At 37.9% G+C, this 25149-nt stretch overlaps 1 protein-coding gene across 2 annotated transcripts; it reads left to right on the forward strand.

The window, feature by feature from the left end:
- Positions 1–1164: 1164 nt before the first annotated feature.
- On the forward strand, positions 1165–19122 carry CLIC2 (chloride intracellular channel 2). Of its 2 annotated transcripts, XM_036305082.1 has the most exons (7): positions 8084–8090; positions 8519–8525; positions 9306–9415; positions 9541–9666; positions 15428–15534; positions 16485–16666; positions 17648–19122. In XM_036305082.1, the coding sequence occupies exons 3-7, from the start codon at positions 9360–9362 to the stop codon at positions 17801–17803; spliced, it is 627 nt and encodes a 208-aa protein (XP_036160975.1). In that variant the 5' UTR covers positions 8084–8090; positions 8519–8525; positions 9306–9359; the 3' UTR covers positions 17804–19122. The 2 variants fall into 2 exon arrangements, with proteins under 2 accessions (XP_036160974.1, XP_036160975.1); XM_036305081.1 differs by lacking the exons at positions 8084–8090; positions 8519–8525 and adding an exon at positions 1165–1481.
- The last annotated feature ends 6027 nt before the right edge of the window (positions 19123–25149 follow it).

Consider the following 25149-nt stretch of genomic DNA (forward strand, 5'->3'; position numbering starts at 1 on the left):
TTACCGTCCCCTGTGCTGCCAATCGCAACAAGTGGATCAGCATCCTGGCACAAAGTAAGCATTAATTGATTGACTTTGGAATAAAAGAATGAATGAACAGAGTAAAAATATGACCAAAGCATCCCCCAGGTCCTGCCAAACAGCCAGTCCTAGACTCGCCCTCAAAGATGAGTCAGCAGACGTCTACCACCACTTCCCTCTCATTTATCAGCCGTTTGGGAAACCATCAGGTCCCGTGCCCTGAAGGACACCCACCTCATCTCAGCCACTCCTGACATGGAACCTGCCGGTGTGCACAGATGGGTTTTGTCAAGAGCCCCTTCTGTAAATTCTTACATGAGGTCCATGGCAGGTGCATGTACAGCCTATATGAGCAGGGGAAATACTTCTTGTTGTAGAAAGAGGGTCACGAAGGTGTCCAACTGGTGGATCTATGTTCACTTTGGCTCTAATCAGAGACTCTTCCTACCAGAAAGGTGCATTAATCCAGCACCACCTCCCTCCACCCCTTCCTGGCAGGCAGAAAACACAGCTTCTAGAAGCACTGCAGTTGCTGAGTGATGTTTGGATATTTTACTGCTGTTCCCAGGGTTGCCAAGCAGAGATACACAACTGCTTGTGGTTCCTAACACAGATGCCAAAGCAAGGAATGATCCGTCCCAGTCCTTCCCAGATAAAGAATGAGGTGGGACATTCAGAAGATGTCCCCCAGACTCAACCTCCCCAGCAAACATTCCCTGGGTAAGAAGAGAGAAGTGAAATTTTCAACCCAGAAGGGAAATCTCACAGTGGAAGCAGTAGAATCGGGGGTAGGGGACATTTGATGAAGTACATACACTTTTATAACCCTCTTTTAGTCAGTATTGTTAGATAAACATCCTTTTCAATGATAAAACCCAAGTCACTTCTGGTCCTTTTCCTGGAAGAGCATTCTGTTGCTGTCAGGTTACAGGAACAGTAATAAGAGGCCATATTCTGGGCATAGAGCCCAGGACTCAAAGGGAGGCTCGAGAGAACATCTGGTGTACTTGATATATAGAAGCCAGAACTGCATGTGTGTGTTTGTGTGTGTTTGTTTCTCCTCTGCTGACTCATGGCGTTGAAACATCGGTGGGAACACCCTCATCTTGCTAGCTAGCCAGTTTAAACACACCCCTTTGGCTCCTCCTTGATTCAAATGATAGGTCAAGAGGAAGAAGGAAAACAAATTCAAGAGGTGCTCTCAAGCATCTAGAATTCTCGGCCTCCCACCTCTTGAGAAGAAAATTTGGCCCCAGCTCTGACTCACTCCATTAAAAACTGGACTCTTCTCTTAAAGCACCAACTGTATTTGAGCCTTTGGGTGAAACTGGAAGAAAGAAGTTCACAAGTGCTGTGGTCTGTGCAGGAGTCAGGGGCTGCCAACTAGCAGTGAAAACAGAAAGATGGCAAGCCTGAGGCCCAACATTCAAGCAGATCCCGAGATTGAGCTTTTCGTGAAGGTAAGTTTTCTAGCTATAACAACAGAATATTTTCTTTCTTGACCCTGGGCCTCAGCTTCATCTTAAAAGGGCATCATTTGAGCTAGAGATAGGAAAGAATTTTATAATTGTAGTTCTATTCTGAGTCCCAGAAGGATGCCTGGGTGTGTGGTTGTTCTTAGATAACAACAGGAAAACATCTCACCTGGAAAAGGCACGGAGACATAGTGGAAGGAACACTAGACTGCTTGGTAGTCAGAGCAACTAAATTGTATTCTTAGTAGTTTCCTATGTAACCTTGGCCAAACCCCTTCCTCCCTCTCCACTCTCTCCATCTATGCCATGCAGGAGGCTGACAAAATGATCCGTAAGAGTTTTCCAGCTCTCACACTCTGCGTTTTATGTGATAGGTTTTAGAAGGCCTGAAGGGGGGGAGAAGAGGTGCAAGAATAGCCGGAGAGCCCCATTCCCACACATGGCCCAGACAGAGCTTTCTAAAATGCTCCCACAATGGACAAACATCACAGCAGGCTCACATGGACACTATAGGAGAACAAAGCCAAGGGTCTGTGTGCCTGTTATGTGAGAAGGAGGCATTTCAGAATGCTATGTTACCTTTATGGTCTGCCTTGGTGGTGCTTTTTTTTTTTTTGGCCTTAACTTTTCAGAAAAGCCCTTTGGAAAACCCCTAAAGCAGGAGAAAGGAACATGTGTTTCTAAATTAACTCATCAAGAGAAAAAGAGAAATAATTGTGCGTGGGTTATTCCAAGTAAAAATTACATAATTTCCTAAATCCTTGCTTATATTAACTATTTGTTCTCTATACTTTCATTGACTATTGGAGGTATTCAGGATGCTAATGGTAACAAACTCTTATATCATGCTTGATGCTTTTTAACAACTTACATATATTGTCTCATTTAGTGCTACCAAAAACTTAGGAGCTATAGTATTAGTAGTGATAGTAGATCAGTAACAATAGTGGTAACAGTATTCATCATTGTAGTAATAGTGTCACCATTTCTAGATAAGTAAGCTCAGGTAATAAAGTATAAGTAACTTACCTCTAAAACTATATAGCCCCTTGATGGCATACAAAGACATAAAATAACGTATGCTTACCAAATGTTAGCTTAAACTTCAGTTAGCCAAAGTAATATTTTTCCAATCATTTAAAAATTTTTAACAACTGGTTGTATATATACACCAAAGACATAATCAACCTTCCTGTTCAAAATTGTGGCAGAGAAACCCTTGAATTCTTGCATTGCAAAGCAATCCAAACAAATGATCGCTGGACCATGGAGCATAAGAACTACTTGTCCTATCTCTGGATTCTAGCAAAACATGTGACCGCTCAGAAATGATATAAATAAGCCTTGATTTTCTAACTGGCCTTTCACATATACCAATTCCAAACCAGAGGTAATGTCTTTTCATAGGATAACAAAAGTGCTTCTTTTATCTAAACAGTGTATTCAATCTAATCACACCATAACCAGTGGTTGCCATTGATCTGTGTGTTTATCTTCATAGTTTGCCCATATTTGGGTGGTAATCTGGACAGGAGAAGTTAGGAAAGCATATTTTGGATGAACAAAAGTTGAGTTAAATAATAACTTTCAGGTTAAAATAACTAAGCACTTATTTACTATATGGCAGGCACTGTGCTAAGTGGTTTATTAGTAACCATATTTTATGGATACAGAAATTAAAGCAAAGAGAAACTAACTTCATGCAAAGTCACATGGCCAGTGAATGACAGGATTCCAATTCCTTAGCATAGCTATGTCTGTAGACAACAGTGTGGTGATTACGGGATGAAGGAGGTTGAGGGGAGGTGGTAGAGGGCATAAAGGGGATAAAAGGTGATGGGTAAATTTAAATTTAATTTTAAAAATAAAATAGCTATATCTAATCTTATTTGATTGTTTTCAATTTGGCAAGTTTTTCAAAAATTTTCCAGAATTTCATCAGATGGAATCCTTTAGGTATATGCTTATCTAATGACACTGATACAGATGAAAGGTTTCCTGGTAGAATCTTGAGTATCATCTGGTCCAGGTTTTTGTTTTGCTTTGCTTTAAGATGTGATCCTCAGATATCTAGAAGTTTAATAGAAGATGGTGGAAGGGGACACAGAAATTGAGAGGGATGAAAAATATTGATGAGTAACTTTTAAAAGCACTGCTCTTCACCAGTGGTATCTCATTTATAGATAATGAGGTATTGTTCTAAAGATTAAATGAGTCTGTGATTTCCCCAGATACCTTTGGTTGTAGCTTAAAAACCCTACCACAACTTCTTCCCCAGGCCCTGATGCGATTCTTGTAAGAGATTAAGCACTTCCCTATCATAATTAAGAATTTATATCACATCACCTATGTGTTCCATATAGTCAATGAAACATTGCCTTACAGCTCTGTATGATTTGGGCAAGATTTATATCCAGATACTAAAAACAAAAGATTTTCTAACACATTTTATTTTATCTAACTGCAGCATTTATCTTACTGGTTTGTTGTTCATTGTTAAATGAAGTTTTTGTGTTTTCTACCAAACAGTCTAAAATTAACTTTTAGTAGGTCTGTACATAACATGATAGCATCTAACACTTGGCCAAAATTCTATATGTAATGTTTGTCTAAAACATGTTGTCTATGTGGGAAAGAAGAAAGAGATGATACTCTACTCTGAATGTTCAGACCATTTTCAAACTCTCTTAGAACTAACATAACAACCAATTAATTTTTTTAAATCCAACAAAACTATTAGATGAGAGAAAGCTGCATTAAAGAATATAAGTTCTGGAGTAGATAGTCCTGGATTTGCTACATGAAAAGAGTACATATGTCACCCAGCTGGTGTGGCTCAGTAGTTGAGTGTTGACCTATGAATCAGAAGGTCAGGGTACATGCCCAGATTGCGGGCTCGATCCCCAGTGTGGGGAGTGCAGGAGGCAGCTGATAAATAATTCTCTCTCATCATTGATGTTTCTATCCCTATCTCCCTCGCTCTAAAATCAATAAAAACATATTTTTATTAAAAAGAATACATATGTCATCAACTCTTGTCTAAATGAGGGTACTTAAGCAAGTCAGCTTCTCTGAGTTTCAATTTCCTCATCTGTAAAACATGAGTAACAACAGAACCTACCACACAGGATCATCTTCAATGTGAGGATTAAATAAAACAGATATGGAAAACAGAGGAGTTGTTAACATAGTTAACACTTAATAAATGTCAGGTATTGTGGCTATTATTATTTTTTATGTTTAGAAACTTAGATCACAAAGACAAAGAGAAATAAGTTGTTTCAGTAAATGACCATGTCCTGGCTTTGCCAGCTAACGACACTTAAGAGGTAGATAATTCATCAATCAGGCTAGGAAATTTACATCCTAAAATTTTATGTGATGGCACTTTAAATCAGCATATTATAAACAAGAAAAAAAACTACAGTTTTCCTGTAAAACTTTGCTGATTCCCCCCCCCCCCGCCCCACTTCACTGTTTTTGCCTTTCCTTTTGCCAAAGGCGGTCCACCCTTCCTGCTGTATCTATTATCAGAGGCCATTTTTCTTCCTGCTTCCCAACCCTAATCATGTTTCCACTCACTAGCACTAGTTGTGACTGCATCCTCAGTCTGACTTCTGTTACAAAAGAAATCAGCTGCCAAGGTTGGTGGCTATTTCCCATACCTCTTCGTGACATCACAAAGAGCAACAATAAACATGATTTTCTGTGTCGCACCCACTGCCAGGGAAAGGAAAATTTACCTAAAAACTAGAATTATGCTCATGGCTTCTCACGCCTTAATAGTACTAGTAGAAATGACAGATCAGAGCTGCTGTAAGATGAAGTCGCTTTTATTTCCTTCTACAGACTGAGGCAAAAGAGGAAATATAGATTCAAGAGATGAAGAGAGGCTGATGGGTTGGGCTTGGAAAGCTAGCGTTGGACATAGTAAGCATCAAATAAACATTGAATGAATGAATGAATGAATGAATGAATGAATGAATGACATAATAGCCATGGAAAATGTGAGAACTGCACTTATTTGGAAATATTTATAGGTAAAAACTGACAAGAATTAGTAAATATTCAGAGTGAAACAAAAGGATTATTACCGAGTTTCTAGTTTGGTCTCCTAGGTGGATAATGTCTTGTCTGCTCAGGCCGCCATAACAAAATACCATAAACTGGGTGGCTACAACAGCAGACATTTATTTCTCACAGTTATAGAGGCTGTATGTCCCAGATCCAGATGCCAGCATGGTTGGTTTCTGGTGAGAACTCTTTTCCTGGCTTATAGGTGGCTGCCTTCTTGAATTGGAGGGGAGAGAAAGAGAGAGAGAGAGTGTGTGTTTTGGTCTCTTCTTATTCAGGCATAATACCAACATAAGAACCATCCTCAATAGATACAGAGGCAGAGCAGCATCGAACAGACTGTCAAACTACAGCAGGAAGGCTGTGGAGGGTTGGGAGGTGGGGGGAGGGGTAGGAGATCAACCGAAGGACTTGTATGCATGCATATAAGCATAACCAATGGACATAAGACACTGGGGGAAAGGGGAAGCCGGGGGAATGTCAAGGGGGGGGGGGAGACATATGTTATACTCTTTGTAATACTTTAAGCAATAAATAAAAATAAAAAAATAAAAAAGAACCATCCTCATGCCCTCATGTAAACCTAATTACTTCCCGAAGACCTCACCTCCAAATACGATCACACTGAATGTTAGAGTTTCAACATATGAATGGGGGGGCGGGCGGACACAATTCAGTCCATACCAAATGATAGTGACTTTCACTGAATTAGGAGCCTTAAAGAAAAAGTAGGTCAGTGTATGGAGTAAAGAACAGGGAAAGAATTTAGTTTGGGACATTGTTTATTTTATTTTTTGAATATAATTTTATTGATTTCAGAGAAGAAGAGAGATAAAACATCATTGATGAGAGAGAATCATTGGTCAGCTGCCTCCTACACATCCCCCACTGGGGATTGAGCTTGCAGCCTGGGCATGTGACCTGACCAGGAATCGAACCATGACCTCCTGGTTCATAGGTCAATACTCACCACTGAGCTATGGCAAGTTTGCTGGCCAGGCAAGATTGAGGTGTTTAAAACCTGGATCTCCCATGAGGACACTACATCAGCTATAATCCTCTCAAGAAAGTGGCTGCCTTTTCTTCCTCATTCTTCTTGCCACTGTCCCTGGAGATGGGATGGGTGTTCTTTAGGTATCCTTGCTCCTCATTCCTGTTTTCAGACCATTCTGCCACCTCCATCCAGAGAAATACCTAGGTTGACTCTCAGAAAATCAGACTACACCACTCATTACCCCTCCTTGTTATAGTACTCATCCAAACCCCTGGTCATTATCCCTTATTTCTTGAAGATTTTAGCTCCTGGATCATTGTCACTCTCTTCAACACTATTCCTAATTCTTGGTGACTTTAATATCTACACAGATAACCCTTCCAATACTATGGTCTCTCAGATCCTTGACTTCCTCCCCTCCAGTGGTCTCATTCTTCACCATCTCTCAGGCACCTCCTGCCATGTCCATACCCTTACCTTTGTCATTGCAATGTCTGCAAACCCTTCATAATTATTTATTTGAGGGTTTTTTTCCTCTTTTTGAACATCTCTATTTTAATACATTTTATTGAGGTATAATTTGCATAAAATAGAAACTGTCATTTGACCCAGAAATCCTACTTCTGGGAATATATCCTAGGAATCCTGAAACACCAACCAGAAAGAATATATGCACCCCTATGTTCATAGCAGCACAACTTACCAATAGCTAAGATCTGGGAACAGCCCAAGTGCCCATCAGTAGATTAGTGGATAAAAAAGCTGTGGTACATCTACACAATGGAATACTATGCAGATGGAAAAAGGATCTCTTATCTTTTGCAATAGCATGGAGCGGCCTAGAAATTATTATGCTAAGTGAAATAACCCAGTCAGAGAAAGACAAATATCACATGATCTCACTTACATGTGGAATCTAATGAACAAAATAAACTGACAAAAAAAAAAAAAAAAGACCATCAACGTGGAAGCTTGGAACAGACTGACAGATCTCAGAGGGCAGGTGGGAGGGAGGGTTGGATGAGATAAATCAAAAAAACTTACATGTATATATGCACAAAACTTGGTATGGCCAGTCTTTTTAATTTCAGCTATTCTAATGTGTGTGTAATGGCAATCCATTGTGGGTTTCATTTTTCCCAATGACCAATGATGCTGAACATCTTTTCATGCCCTTATTTACTATCTATATAGCTTCTATAAAGTGTTTAAAAAATAAAATGCCACTTCCTCAGAAAACGCCTCCCTGACAAACCCCATATAAACTATATTTCTCTCTTACACATTCTCATAACATGCATGTCCTTCCTTCAAAGACTTTTCAAAGGCTTTATCTCAGTTTAAAACAGTGTGATTTTGGGGGACTATTTTTTATTTTAATATCTGTTTTTGCATATATAATGTCTATTCTATGTTAAAAACATAATTATTTCTTCAGTAAATATTTATTAGGAGAACGAATGAATGAATGAAAAATAGAGTCCACAGATAAACTCAAGTGTATATAAAATTTCAAAGCTGAAAGTGTGTTGTTTTCAATCAGTGGGAGAAGGATGGGGTTTATTATTATTATTATTATATATTTCAGGTGTACAGCATAATGGTTAGACAATTATACAACTTACAAAGTGGGTTTTTTAATAAATATATTTTTATTGATTTCAGAGAGAAAGGGAGAGAGAGATAGAAACATCAACGATGAGATAGAACACACACCGGCTGCCTCCTGGACGCCCCACACTAGGGATTAAGCATGTGCCCTGACCGAGAATTTAACCATGACCTCCTGGTTCATAAGTTGACACTCAACCACTGCGCCACACCACTGGGCAACGAAGTGGTTTTAACAACTGGTGTTAAGACAACTATTAATTATTTGTAAAAATAATAAAGCTGGAGTCCCTCTACACTTCTTATATCAAAATAAGTTCCAAATAGATTAAACAAATGCAAGTATTAAACTGCAAAGGTACTAGAAAAAAACACAAGAGAACATCTTTATTTAAAAAATAAAGTAAATTTTGTAATCTTGAATATATATACTGTATAAGCATATCAGAAAAACCAGGCTGCATAGAGGACAAGAATGATGGATTTTATGTAAAATTTAAATTTTACATGAGATATGCATTTGTAAAATTACCTGTAATGTGTACTAAAACAGTTACTATCTTTAGTATACAAATAATTTTTCCAAATCGATAAGCAAAAAGTCATCACCTTAATATCACCTTAATAGAAAAATGTAAAATTTTCATGAACACTTCATAAAATAAGGAAATCAAATAGCCAATGAACACATGGCATACCTTTCAGGAAAGAAATTTGGCAAGATCTATCAAAATTGGAAATATACATACTTTTTACTCAGCACTCCCATTTTAAAGGTTAACTCTAAAGATATAATCTCAGAGGTACAACAAGTTATATGACAAAAAATATTTGTTGCTGAAGTAGAGTAGCAAAAATTTTGGAATATTTAAAATGTCTGTTGTAGGAAATGGTTATAAAAATCTTGGTACTATATATACTTTATGATGATGATGATGATGTCATCACACTTGTAATTTTACATACAATGAGATTATTTGATTCATTGTTTCTCTCTGCCCACTAATGGTAGAATCCATAAGATTAAGTATTTTTAACTTTGTCTCTAGCAACTAGCTCATTTCCCAGTAGGCACTCAATACATACTTGTTGAGCAAATGAATGAATGAGGCCTTTCTTTATCTTAATAGGCTGGAAGTGATGGGGAGAGTATTGGAAACTGTCCTTTTTGCCAACGCCTTTTCATGATCCTCTGGCTTAAAGGAGTTAAATTCAATGTGACTACTGTTGACATGACCAGGTAAGAGAAATCAGGACAGGTTTCATTTGAAGGATTGAAATCGGCAAGTAGCCATACAGTGTTAGTATGTGTATGCTGTGTGCCTGATCTACAGGCCTAACTCTGCTTATTTTTAATAATCACAGAAAGCCCGAAGAGCTGAAGGACTTAGCTCCAGGTGCCAATCCTCCCTTCCTGCTGTATAACAAGGAGTTGAAAACAGACTTCATTAAGATTGAGGAGTTTCTAGAGCAGACACTGGCTCCTCCAAGGTACAGCATTTTACAGGGTATTATTGTTCTTGAGACCATTTGTTTTATTGGCCTATTTATTGCAGATTGAGCATTCTTAGTTCTAGACAGCTCACTCTTGTTTAATGTCAGACCTGTCTTTTGTTATATTTCTATAAGACTTTGCAAAAGTCCCCCTTGATCACTCCACATATGATTAGAAAACTTTACTGCAGAATTATTTATTTAATGTATGTAAAACCATTAATACTTGATGGATGCAGGTAGTATATTAGGAAAGGGCAAAGAACAGACTTGGAAACCTGGGAAAGGCAGGTAAATTTGGGCCACATTTAATTTCAGCCTCCTTATCTAGTCCATAATGAAGCTTGGGAGCATTTGTACTGATAAAAATCAGACCTTTTTGTTGGAGAGCCCTCTGAAGATCTTCAATGAATGATCTTCTTTCATTATTCAGTCTGATCTCTTAGCTCTACAGGTTGAAAAAGATTATGCCTCAATTTCCCCCTTCAACTTTAAATACACAAACGCTATAGATAGAACATTTCAAATTATTTTTAAATACATAGCATACTTAAAATAAGAAAGCAAATTCTCTTTGGTCTAGAAATAGAGAAATAACCCAAGGTTGGGGAAGAGTAAGAGCATGGAGTAATAACACTGTGTTATTACTGATCATGACTAGGCTTTCACATCACTGATGGCATGAGGTAGAACATGCCCAACACAAGGGCTGGAGGTCAGGAAACAGGTCTCACAGTTAGCCAGAGGCCAGAACGGCACTGTCTACACTTGAATGGAAGTTATATATATCTGCCTACACAGGATAGTGCCTGGAAACAGGAAGTCTGCTGTATTTATTTTTTTATTGCTGTACAACCAATTACTGCAAACTCAGTATTTTAAAACAACACTCATTTATTATCTCACAGTTTCCACTGGTAAGGAGTCGGCTGTGAATTTAAAACTGCTCTAAAAAATGAAGTCTCAGTCATATATATAAATATATATAGTAAACAAAAGGTTCTATCAGTCCATTATTCTACTTACATAAGAAACTAAGACCACTATTCTAGATTCTCCTCTGTGTGACTATATTAGGTCTCTTTCATCAATTATTGATGGCTTCTTAGATTTAAGCACCTGCTCCAAGTTTGTCCTGTACCTACTGAGTCTTATTTTGTTCTTTACTCCTCTGCCATCTTCCTCTACTACTTCTTCCCTAACATTCTCTGCTCCCTAATTTTTTCTTGCTCCCAAAGGTAACTAGTGGAAAAAAAACAACAACAAAAGAACAATTGTGTATCTTTCCATACCTTTTTCTAGGTTCACATAAGCATAATAATAATAATAAGCATAATTTCTAAATATTGCATCTTGCTTATCTCACTTCAAAGAACATTGTAACATCCTTCAACTCTACTGGTTTAGATTTCATTCATTTTAATGTCTGCATAATAGTCCATGTCACAGATGTGCTACAAGTTGCTAAACTATTCCTTTACTGATGGACATTCCCTTTCCTTCCAGTTTTTTTTTTTACCACTACAAACAGTGGTATAAATAACATCCTTGTGTATATGTCCTTATGTGCTAGTGTTTTTGTTCCTATGTAATAGATTCCCTGCAGCAAAATTCAAATGGTTTATAACCCATGAACACAGACAATAGTGCAGGGGAGGCTGGGGGTGGGGAGTTGGATGGAGGGGGGAAGGGGACATAAATAGCACTTTCAACAATAAAGATAAATTTTTTAAATGTTTGATTTGTATTTAGCCACCTTAACAAAATAGCTCATTAATGCTAGTGATTTTTTTCCTATACTTTCTTAGATTTTTTTAGGCATGCAATTATGTTGTTGCTTCTCTTCTAGTTTTTATAGTGATTGCTTTAAAATAGTGTCTTCCACCACTTGCTAGAATGTCAAAAACAATATCAGCTATTGCCCTGCCTGGGTGGCTCTGTTGGTTGGGGCATCGAACACCAAAAAGGTTGCAGGTTCAATTCCGGTCAGGGCACATACCTAGGTTGTGGGTTCGATCCCTGTCAGGGCAGTAGGGAGGCAACCAATCGATGTTTCTCTCTCTCTCTCTCTCTCTCTCTCTCTCTCTCTCTCTCTCTCACACACACACACACACACACACACACACACACACACACAAAATAAAAATAAACATATCCTCGGGGGAGGATCAAAACACAGTATCAGCTGTAATAGCAATTTAAGGTGTTTCTGTTTGTTCTTAAATTTAATATGAATGGTTTTAGAGTCACCATATAGAGTGATTTTTTTTTCTTGTCTTAGTGGTTAGTACATTCAGCACAATGTTGAAAGAGCAGTAGTGATAATGATTATCCTTGTTCTTGGCTGGTTTTAAAAAATTAGTTCTAACGTTTCACCTTTTTTTCTTTTTTAAATTTAAGTATAGTTGGTATTGAACCTTATATTTGTATATCAGTTTAAGATATGTAATATAGTCATTCAACATTTTTATACCTTACAATGTGATCACATTGCTAATTCTAGTAATCATCTCTCACTGTAAACATATCGCAATATTATTGACTATATTTCCCTTCCTTTTTTTCATCCATACCTCCATCCCATCCTTTCTAGTAACCCTTTTGTCTGTTTCTACAGATATGTTTTTGTTTTGTTTGTTTTTATTTTTATATTTCATATATAAGTGAAGCCATACAGGACTTGTTTTTCTCTACCTGACTTATTTCACTTAACACAATACTTTCTAGATCCACTCATGTTGTCACAAATGGCAAAACACTAATTCATAAAGATATACAATGTATGGTAAAAGTAGGTTTACAGTTGTGAATACATGAAACACAGTTTATTCTTGTATTGTTATTTATTAATGATTGCATTATTTTCCTTATGAACAACTGTACATCTACGTTTGCCCCACCTTGTATGCACCCCTATGTTCATTGCAGCATTATTTACAATTGTCAAAATATAGAACCAATCTAGATGTCCAAAGATAGATAAATGGATAAAGAAGATGTGATATGTATACAATGAAATATTATGCAGCAATAAAAAATGATATCTTGCTATGTGCAACAACATGAATATATCACCTTTTTAAAAATATTTGTTATTTTTTGAGGTAATACTGGCTAATAACATTATACAAGTTTCAGGTGTACAACATTGTAATTCAATATCTGTATACACTATAGTGTACTCACCACCCAAGTCTACTTTCCATCCACCACCATATATTTGACCCCCTTATCCATTTTGCCCTACCCACACTCTTTCCCCTCTGGTAATCTCCAATCTGTTGTCCGTATTTATGAGTTTGTTTTTGTTGTCTTTTGTTTGTTCATTTCTTTTTCTTTTTTGTTTTATATCCCATGAGTGAAATCATATGAGTTTGTCCTTTTCCTTCTGACGTTTCACTTAGCATAATACCCTCAAAGTCCACCAATGTTGCACATGGCAGTATTTCATCTTTTATGGCTGAGTATTATTCCACTGTATATACAGGGTGGGGCAAAAGTAGGTTTACAGTTATATGTGAATCACAGAGTTTAATCTTGTATCATTATTTATTAATTATTGTATTATTTTCATACAAACAACTGTAAACCTACTTTGCCCTACCCAGTATGTAACATAGGCTTTTCATCAATTATCTATAAAAGGACACTTAGGTTGCTTTCATGTTTTGGCTATTGGGAATAATGCTGCAATGAACATAGGAGTACATATATCTTTACAAATAAGTGTCTTCAAATCTGGGGGGGGGGGTAAATACCCAGAAGAGGGACTGCTGTGTCATATGTAAGTTATATTTTTAATTTTTTGAGGAACCTCCATACTGTTTCCCATAGTGGCTGCACCAGTCTGCATTCCCACCAGCAGTGCACAAGGGTTCCCTTTCCTCCACATCCTCTTCCACCAGCAGTGTGTGAGGGTTCCCTTTCCTCCTATCCTCTCCAAAGCTTGTTATTTCTTGTCTTGTTGATAATAGCCATTCTAACAGGCGTGAGGTAATAATCTCATTATGGCTTTGATTTGCACTTCCCCAAAACATTTTACCATTTTATATGAAGCTTGCTGAAAGGTTTTGATGCATTCCTTTTATCAAGTTAACAACATTAATGAATTCATGTAATCATTCAACAAATAGTTACTGAATACTTATTAAGGAGTGGGTACTATTCAAGGCACTTGGGACACATTTGTGAATAAAACGGGCAAAAACTCTCTGGCCTGGTAGACCTTACATTCTAGTTGGAGAAGACAGTAAATAATCAAGATAAAAAACAAATATAAACTGCGTTAGATGATGATAAATACTAAGAAAAAATGAGGCAAGGGAGGGAAACAGTGAGTGTTTGGGACAGGGGAGAGGTTGCAGTCTTAGCTAGGGTGGCCAGAGAAAGGCTCACACAAGAGAGCTAGTAGAAAAAAAGACCTGAAAGAAGAGAGGATGCAGATCATGTGCATATATGAGGGAAGGCACTCCATTTAAGTGCAAACCAAGTGAAAATGCCCTGGGTTGGAAGCCTCTTAGGCCTATTTGAAAAACAGCAAATGATCCAGTATTGAAATACACTGAGTGGCCAGATTATGATGACCACCCCATCAGTACTTCATTGACACTTCCAAAAATACTGAATATTGAAAACTTCCTAAGCAAATACTCTCAAGGTTTTATTATTATTATTATTGTTATTATTTGAATAACTAATTCACTTCACTGTACTGATGGGGTGGTCATAATAATCTGGCCAGTTATAATAATCTGGCCACTCAGTGTATGTAAGGAAGAAAAGAAGAGATGAGAACAGAGGGGTAAAGTGGCACAAGATCCCACCAGTCCCTGTAGACCTCTGTGAAGACTTGAGCTCTGAGTCTGAGTGAGATGGGAACACTGCAGGGTATTGTGTAGGGGAGACACACATGACATATTTTAACATGACTGCTCTCACAGCAGTTAGAGAATAGTCTGTTGTGTGGGAGACAAGCATAGGAATAGAGAGAATAGTTACCAGGCGGTTGCAGTAATATAGGCTTTGGACCAAGAAGTGGGCAGTGGAGGTGGTGAGAAGTGGACAGATTCTGGGTACATTTGGAAAAGTAAACTGGCTGGAGTTGCTAATGGATCCGGTGGGGATGGAGATTAAGGGAGGAATCAAGGAAGATGAATATTTGGCCTGGCCACTTCTAGTTGCTAGGAGGTGTTTTATTATTAGGAATTGATTTTCATTGAATACTTTTTCTGCATCTATTCGTGATCATCTGCTTTTCCTTATTTAATTTGTAAATGTAATGAAATTATCACTTAATTTTTTTTATTATCCTAAATGATCTTTGTATTACTTAGAAGAGGACATCTTGCCTACTGTTTTCCATCATCTCCATCTCCTTTATTCCTTCATTTGTTTTATAAGTTACAATATTTGAAGCTATATTTTTTCCTACTATTTACCGTATCTTTGAAAATGTATTACCACCATATCTAATGCCAAAGAGACTTACAGGAGCAAGTGTGGGAACCTAATTACCATTTGAAACATTGTTTCTATAGGTAAATGAACTTTGACTTTCAGACAACTGGTTTCCAAGTGAACTTTATAAACTAAATTATTCTGAGATTGGGAAAATATGTATTTCCAATGAGAGAATTCTCAGGACCTTCAGTTTCCAACACAATTTCCAAAACCTTCATTCTCAGTAGCATGCAAGCTAGGACACCTGGTCTCTGTCCCTTTATGTGTGAATGATACTGCAGTGATGTTTCTTTTTAAGGTACCCTTGCTTGAGTCCCAAGAACAAGGAGTCCTTTGATGTGGGCAGTAACATCTTTGCCAAGTTTTCTGCATATATTAAGAATACACAAAAGGAGGCAAATAAGAGTAAGATAACTTTTCTTTAAATCTCTGTTTTTCTCACTCACTTGCTCATTCTCACTCAGCTAAAATAGGATTTTTTAAAATATATAGTATATGTTGGAGAATACCCTTCCTCTCAGTCCCTGCTCTCTTTTCTGAAATTCCTTTGCATGAAGTTTTATTAGATTTAGAGCCCAAGATTCAATATAGAAATTACCAATGTAGCTCATCTAGAGCATTGGCATGCCAGGTGTAAACTAACTGCAGGACTGGATTTGTTAGATGCCCCCCTCCGAATTTTCCCAGTCCTGTGTACTTTTACTAAGGTTTCTTAAACCATAGCACATAACATTCTCTGTTTTTTTCTTTTTTTGTTAATCCTCACCCAAGGATATTTTTCCCCATTGATTTTTTTAGAGAGTGGAAGGGAAAGACAGAGAGAGAGAGACATCGATGTGAGAGACACACATCAATTGGTTGCCTCCTGCACGTGCCTTGACCACCAGGGATCGAGCCTGCAACTGAGGTACGTGACCTTGGCTGGAACTGATCCCGGGACCCTTCAGTCTGCAGGCCAACACTCTTTCCACTGAGCCACGTAGGCTAGGGCTCCCAAACATTCTTGAAGTTTACTATCCTCTGAGTCATGAGAGCTATTAGTCTCTGATTCCACTTTCTTACTCTTCTGGGCTGAAGGATAACATATCACTTGCTTTTTCCCTCTCTGCCTCTCCTCCCAATGCATCTCTTCAAGAAAAATCCAGAAATATTTCCACTCATCATTTGATTAAACATCGTACTCAGTCTTATCAGTGGCTAGTTGAGCATTCTAGTTAACTATTTAGATTTTTTAAGAGCCAGTGTATGGAGCCTGTATAGCTAGAGATGTTTAAATGTGTGAAAAGCATATTGAGAATGTATTTAGTCATGAAGACAATACATTTATAAGTAACCCTATGACTTCATTGCCTCAGATTTTGAAAGAGCACTGCTCAGAGAATTTAAGCGTCTGGATGACTACTTAAACACCCCACTTCTGGATGAAATTGATCCAGACAGTACTGAGGAACTCTCAGTTTCCAGAAGATTGTTCTTGGATGGGGATGATCTGACACTGGCTGACTGCAGCTTGTTACCCAAGCTGAACGTTATTAAAGTAAGTATTCATAAGGTAGCCTAAATGGTTTGAGCTGGGTTTGGGAATTGCCAGCACGAATCACATGACCATTCTGTGTGAGGTTGTTATATGATGGCTTTAGCATCATCATTATGCATAGTGTGTACATCTTTTCTCTCCTCAAAGGAAAAATCCATGATCTCCCCTGAAAAGCATAAAAAAGTATTATTTCTCCCTATATCAGGGGTTTTCCACTGTCTTGGCTATAAGACAAGAATAATATTACCCAGCCCTAGCCGGTTTGAATCAGTGGATAGAGCGTCGGCGTTCGGACTTAAGGGTCCCGAGTTCGATTCCGGTCAAGGGCACATGCCCGAAGTTGCAGGCTGATCCCCAGTGTGGGGCGTGCAGGAGGCAGCCGATCAATGATTCTCTCTCATCATTGATGTTTCTATCTCTTTCTCCCTCTCGCTTCCTCTCTGAAATAAATTTTAAAATATTTTTTAAAAGAATAATATTACCCATTTCACAGAATTGTTGAGTAAATTAAATAAATTAGGACATGTTAAATGCTTAGAATGGTGTCTGGATCATAACAAGTGATAAATAATGTGGGCTATTGATATTATTATGATAATTTACTCACCATCAAATTTTTATTGAACAGAATTTATTCTATCTCATGTCCTATGCCAGATACATAGAATTCATAAAGTAATGACATAGTTGGGACCCTAAACAACCTCTTAGTTTAATGGGGAAATATGTGCTCTTTTTCTTTGCTCCCTTCTTCTAAACATTAAATACAACGTAATATAAATATGATTGTAGGCATATAGCTTTGTCTACATTTGTACGCTAAACATTAGAGTAGTAATTTCAAGATTCTTTCATTTTATTTAGCAGTACTTTTTGTGCAGATAGCATGTCCACAGTGATCTTGACTTTTGAAATATGTTTCTACACACTGGGCATGTTACTGATGCCTTTAACTGCCAACTGCTTTTTCCAAAACCCTAGATTGCTGCCAAGAAATACCGTGACTTTGACATTCCAGCAGAATTCTCGGGAGTCTGGCGCTATCTCCACAATGCCTATGCCCGTGAAGAATTTGCCCACACATGTCCTGAAGACAAAGAAATTGAACATACCTATGCAAGTGTGGCTAAACAGTAGTTAGGGAAGCTCTTCCAACAGAAAAAGCACTCTATATAACTCTCTTATGAAAACAAAACAAAACACAATACCACACCATGCTGCATTTTCTGTATCTGGCCACTGTGTGTTTTAAAGGTCTTCATATTTTTGCTTAATTTTCTTTATTTCCATGGCATGACCACTGCGATTCCTGTATAACTACTGAAATCCTGAATGATATGGAAAGCACCAAGATCTTTTGCTATTTGACTGAATTCCTAGAATGCATCATATGTAAGATCAACAGATGGCTGAAGTTACAAATGACATAAGTAGAGGCACGATCTCAAACTGCTGCTTAGAAAAAAATCCATCTAAACCATTAAAACAGTTTTCTATTTTTGTTACTTTAATATATGCATGAGTTTATCTGATGTGAATAATAAAATCAGAGAGTGGGCATATCAGAGAGGAAAATCCTAAAAGAATGATTTTTTAAATCAGCTCTAGGAAGATATCAAGACCAACTGGTCTTAGAAGGCATTCAACACCTAGAAACATTACTGCCTCATAGAGATGAGACTAAACCTTTCAGACTAGATGATATTGCTGTTAAATGAGCAAGCATTCATTAGATAAAACATAATTTTTAAAAGATTGGAAGCAAATATATGGCAAAGGTGCAAAATAAATCTGATTTTTTATTCATTAGCAATAAAAAGGAAACCAAGAAATCTGATTTACCAAAGGTCTTGTTGCTGACCTTAAAAGGATAAGGCACCACTTTCTTAGAGGATAATCACACAGCTTTCTACAAAATTGAAAAGGTTCCATTGCTATATATACTCATTTACATGTTAAAATACAATCAAATCTCTCAAATCTGAAAACAAAAGCTGAGCTTAACTCTTATGCCTTCACAGGAGAAACAAAGTTCAGCCTCAAAAAAAAGAAAGGCACAGTCTTATTACAGGCTTTTGGGGAAGGGGGGAGTTTAGGTAAAATTTAAATGAGGCAATGTTTTAATAGGTTCAAAGAAAAGTACGGCAATAAGTAAAAGCTTAACAGTCCTCAACATAGGAAGGGCTCCTGTCCTTGGAAACCACAGAGTTAAGATGAATGTATAATGTGGTATCTCCTCTTTGCTGGAAGATCCCTGATGTGAGAAATTGCACCTGAACTAGATGGTGTGGTTGTGGCTTCTCTGAATAGCTCAGAGCATTCTATTCTCACTGATATGATTTCAAAGAGTAAGGTTTTTTAATATCTATGATTTTTTTAATTAACTCTGACCCTGAAGTTCCATTTTATTGTCCATACCATGGCTTTGATCTTTGCATTAAAATATCTTTATTAAATTTGTTGGGGTGACATTGGTTAATAAGATTTTATAGGTTTCAAGTGTACATTCCTTGGATACATGTTCTGTATATTGCATTGTGTACCCACCAGCCAAAGTCAAATCATCTTCCATCACCATATATTTGGCCCCCTTTACCCTTTACTGCCCCCCATTCACCTTCCCTCTGGTAGCCACCATATTGGTGTCTGTGTATATGAGATTTGGTTTTAACATCCTACATATGAGTGAAATCATATGGTTCTTAGCTTTTTCTGACTGACTTATTTTGCTCAGGGTCCATTCATGTTGTCACAAATGGCAGTATTTCATCTCTTCTTATGACTTTATGACTGAGTAGTATTCCATAGTATATATGTAGCACATCTTTCTTATCCAATCATCTACCAAAGGATACTTTGGTTGTCTCCATGCCTTGGCCATCATGAATAATGCTACAATGACCATAAGGGTGCATATATCTTGCAGATAAAAGAATTCATGCAACACAACACCAAACAAACAATCCAATTAAAAAATGGGCCGAGACCTGAGCAGACACTTCTCTCAAGAAGAAATACAAATGGCTAACAGATATATGAAAAGATGCTCAACTTCACTAGCTATTAAAGAAATGCAAATCAAAACTACAATGAGATACCAGCTCATGCCTGTTAGAATGGCCATTATCAACAAGACAAGTAATAATAGCTGTTTGAGAGGTTGTGGAGAAAAAGCAGCTCTCATTCACTGCTTGTGACAATGTAAACTGGTACAGATACTATGGAAAACAGTATGGCGGTTCCTCAAAAAACTAAGAATAGAGTTACCATATGACCCAGCAACCTCTCCTCTGGGAGTCTACCTGAAATTTTTGAAAGATCCATGATTTTAAAGAACAAGGCTTCTTTAAAGGCTCCTTGCCCTAAAATTCATCAATAGACGTTTTTATGGGTTACACCATACTTAAAGTGTATTCACGTCACCACAAGTTCCAGCACATAACAAGATGGGTAGCTATGACAATTGTTATCTAACTCCATAGGTACCGATATAGCTCAGAATTATCCTCTTAGACAAAAGGATTATTATCTTCTTAGATATCTCAATACAATTCCATTCAGTAATTTCTTGACTACTTACGATGTTTAAATTACTACTTAGTTATTTAATCCTCCCAACAACCCTATGAAGTATGTGAAAACACAATTCAGCCTCATGCCAAAGGAATAGTATCTGTTTTCACAAAACACACAGTTCAATAATGGTGACAGGTACTTAGACATGCAATTACAATGCAGGTATATTACGAAAAGAGTAAGCACAAGGTTATATAACAGAAATGCATTCTTACATGTTCCCCCAGCCTGACCTCAGACAAGTTCCATTTGGTCATATAGCTTTTGCATAGCACAATCTCTGTGAAAATTGAGATGGATGTGTTTTTATGAGCAGGTAAATATACATGTGTTTTTCCAACTTGGGCAGACACAGGACTCCAAGATGGGGTTCTAGATGAGTCCAGTACCAGCAACCTCTTCTCTGACTGATGCAAATTACTTAATATGGGAAGGAAATTTTTACCCATTGGGATCATATTTTTTTTAATAGAAAAGGAATTTTTTTCTTATTAGGAAAGCATTACATGTTGGTGCAAAAACAGATAGTAGTGGAAGAGAGATTCGTGAATCTCAGAGGGAGGGGAGGTGGGAAAAAGAGATTAACCAGGGAACTTATATGCATATATGCATAGCCCAGGGACACAGACAATAGTGTGGTGAAGGCCTGGAAGGGGTAGGGGCGGGATGGAGGGGGTCAATGAGGGGGAAAAAAGGGGGGGGGATATCTGTAATGCCCTCAACAATAAAGATAAACTTAAAAAAGAGAAATGTATGAAAACTTATCTGATAAGGTGGCATTTATGATCAGTGGTGAAACACTAGAACACAATTCAGCCAAGTTCCTTGCCACTTTATAACAAGAATGTCCTTTTTTCCATTAACACATTTCTCATTTCCAACTGAGTTCTCACCAGAACAGCCTTTAACATTCACATTTCTAGGAACATTCAGTCTATTATTATTTTTGTGTTCTCTCAGAAGATGGAAGTTTTCTCTCTAACACTCCTCTTTTCTCTCTGAGCCTTCATTAGAATTGCCTCTAACAGTGATATTTCTAGCATGTACCGTAAAACTATTCCAGCCTCTATCCATTACTCACTTAAAAAGTATCTTCCACATGTTTAGGTATTTGTTATGGTAGCATCCCATTTCTCAGTACCAAAATCTGTCTTAGTGTGCTAGGCTGCCATAACAAAATACCATGAATTGGGTGGTTTAAATAACAGACGTTTATTTCTCATAGTTATGGAGGCCAGGAATCTGAGATCAGAATACCAGCATGGTCAGGTTTCAACAAGAACTCTCTTTCTGGCATAAAGACAGCTGCCTTTTGCTGCGCACTCACATGAAAAAGAGAAAGAGAAATCCAGAGCTCTCTGTTGCCTCTTCTTATAAGGGTATTAATCCCATCGTCGGAGCTCCACCCTTATGACCCCATTAACCTCAATTATCTCCCAAAGGCCCCACCTCGATAAACATTCACACTGGAGGCTATGATTTCAACACATGAATTTGGGGGTAGGGCCACACAATTCAGTTCATGGTAGTTAAACATCAGGATGTCCTGCAATGTGTACATGTCCCACATCCTATAGATCACCTCTACTCTTCCTAGGACTCATTTTACTCTGGATTCTGCCAACTATACCACATTGTGGTGGGAAGAAACCCTACAGAATCATAATTTTTAAAAACAAGACATATTTCTTTTTTTTAAAAAAAAGAAGGTAAGTGTGTACCAGTTAGTATCTGGGGATAGGCCCTCTTATATACAAGTTATGAGATCTGCTTTATGATCAACAAGGGTTAGAAGGACATTGAGACATTCAGGTAAAGAAAATGGTAAGTTGTGAACTCAGCAGAGTAAGGAATGGTGGATCTGGTGTTTATAAGTTAGGAAATGTAAAAAAAAAAAAAAAAGACTATTTAATAAGACTTACAGGCCAGCCAGCATGGCTCAGTGGTTGAGTGTTGACCTAGGAGCCAGGGGGTCACGGTTTGATTCCCGGTTGGGGTGCATGCCTGGGTTGCAGGCTCGATCCCCAGTGTGTGGTGTGCAGGAGGCAGCCCATGATCCTCTCTCATTGTGGATGCTTCTATCTCTCTCTCCCTCTCTCTCCCACTCTCTCCCCTCCTCTCTAAACTCAATTAAGAAAATTTCTAAAGACTTCCTGATTACTGAAGACAATGGTGGCTGCCTTGGTCTGTGTCTCCCAATATTTCCTCCCAAAATAATCCTATATAATAAAAGGCTAACATGCAAATTGTCTCCTCGACTGGGAGTTTGACCGGGGGGCGGGGCCAGCCAGCCAACTGCCTGCGTCCCCTCGCCTCAGCCAGCTGGACCCCACCCATGCATGAATTCGTGCACCGGGCCTCTAGTACATAATAACAAAAAACTTAAAAGCCATGAAAACCACATAGTAAACATAACTTGAAGGCACAGAAATCCCCAAACCTAAAATAATTCTAAGTTTATATAAAAAAAAAACAAAACTAAATCCCAGCAAGTAGTCTCTCACATTCATGCTACATCATAAACTTTTGTAGTGAGCAAGGGCAGGCTGGGGGGGGGGGCGGGGAAGGGGGGAGGGAACACTGTAGGGAATAAGAGAGCTAGTCATGGGTCTAATGTTGATCTAAAATCATTGAAAGAAAGAATAAGTTCTCCTCAAATATGAAAATATTTTAAGTGCCCTTGTAGACCAGAGCACAGAGTACAGGGAAGTAACTTAAAAGTATGCATAATTTGAAGTACCAATCTTCAAAAGGCATGGCTTCTACGGAAGAAATAAAAGGCCAAGGAGAAGTGAGAAACAGCTTTTGGTAACTGGGTGTTGAAGGGAAAATGAAAGAAAAAGAGAACATTTAGGGTCCTATAAGAAAAAAAGAGAATAGAAAAAAATCAGAGAAACACAACTCCTCCCTTCACCACCAAAATAAAAAATAAAGACTCTGGACTTTGATACAATAGCAGAAGATGGTGTGCCTTTAAACTAGAAATATTAGAAACCATCACGCATACACAAAAATTCTAGAGGACTGCTCAGTAAATCTATACAGAGTTATTACCAAAACATCAGAGAACAAGGTTCGACACACCTCAACTGATAAAACATTCCATTTCAGAAAACAACTATGAAGCATAAAAAAACTGCAAGACAACATTCCAAACTAAATTAAACACATGCAAACAAATATTTGGAGGTATGAAAAAAAATCACCTCGATTCAGACTTTCAAAGAATCAAGAGAAAACAGAGAAGATTGAACTGTGAAAATAAATGGAAGAAAAAGGCAAAATTATAAGTGAACGTAAATTAAAAGGTTCCCAAGGGAAAGTAGACTCAAGAAAATTTAATAACATGCATTTAAAAATGCAGAAAAATAAAACATAGAAGGAAGTTAAAGGGATCAGAAAGAAATTGGTGAATTGAAAGAGAAGCAAAGAAAGAATGGCAGTTGTATAATTGCAATCACTGGAAAGGAAAAAAAATGGAACAAAAATAATTAAAAATTTTAATCTATAATCCCCCTCCCAAATTTCAAAATTAAAGACCTCAGTCTACATATTGAAAGATTACACTGCATTCCTGGGGAAATTAATCAAAATTATCAAATCCTAGACATAGCCTAATAATCTATTAAATATCAAAGAAGACAAAATTATAGTCTCAAGGCCTCTAGGCAAAAAGATTAAATAACTTATGTAGACAAATGAACTAATCTGGAATTAGGCTTTCCAAAAACAACACACAAAGCAAGGCAACAATAAAACAGCATTTTTTTTTAATATTTTGATTTTGTACAGAGAGGAAGGGAGAGGGACAGAGAGCTAGAAACATCGATGAGAGAGAAACATCGATCAGCTGCCTCCTGCACACTCCCCACTGGGTATGTGCCCGCAACCAAGGTACATGCCCTTGACCGGAATCGAACCCGGAACCCCTGAGTCCACAGGCCAACGCTCTATCCACTGAGCCAAACCGGTTAAGGCTAAAACAGCATTTTTAAGAAAGTCAAGGAAAGAGTGTGAACCAACGATTTTTTATCCAGTGAAGCTAGTCTTCAAAATCAAGGTAATAGAAAAAAAGTTTTAAACAAAATAGAACTTAAAATTTCCTGGCCCGGCCAGCATGACTTAGTGGTTGAGCGTCAACCTATGAACCAGGAGGTTATGGTTCCATTCCTGGTCAGGGCACATGCCCAGGTTGTGGGCTTGATCCCCAGTGTGGGGTATGCAGGAGGCAGCTGATCAATGATTCTCTCTCATCATTGATGCTTCTCTCTCTCTTCCTCCCCCTTCCTCTCTGAAATCAATAAAATATTTTTTAAAAGATGCAAATCAAAACAGCAATGAGGAACCATCTCACACCTTTCAGAATCACTATTATCAACAAATCAACAAACAACAAGTGCTGGCAAGGATGTGGAAAAAAGGAACCCTCGTGCACTGCTGGTGGGAATGCAGACTGGTGCAGCCACTGTGGTAAACAGTATAGAGTTTCCTTAAAAATTAAAAATGGAACTCCCATTGGACCCAGTAATCCCATTTCCAGGAATATATCCAAAGAAATCAGAAACATCAATCAGAAAGAGTATATGCACCCTTATGTTCATAGCAGCACAATTTATAATAGCTAAGATTTGGAAATAGCCTAAGTGCCCATCAACAGATGAGTGGATTAAAAAGCTGTGGTACATTGCCCTAACTGGTTTGGCTCAGTGGATAGAGCGTCAGCCTGTGGACTCAAGGGTCCCAGGTTCTATTCCAGTCAAGGGCATGTACCTGGGTTGTGGGCACATCCCCAGTGGGGGGTGTGCAGGAGGCGGCTGGTTGATGTTTCTCCCTCGTCGATGTTTCTAACTCTCTATCCCTCCCCCTTCCTCTCTGTAAAAAATCAATAAAATATATATATATTTTTA

The sequence above is a fragment of the Myotis myotis genome, unplaced genomic scaffold, assembly GCF_014108235.1.
Source record: "Myotis myotis isolate mMyoMyo1 unplaced genomic scaffold, mMyoMyo1.p scaffold_m19_p_4, whole genome shotgun sequence".
In the NCBI taxonomy this organism is placed as follows: domain Eukaryota; kingdom Metazoa; phylum Chordata; class Mammalia; order Chiroptera; family Vespertilionidae; genus Myotis; species Myotis myotis.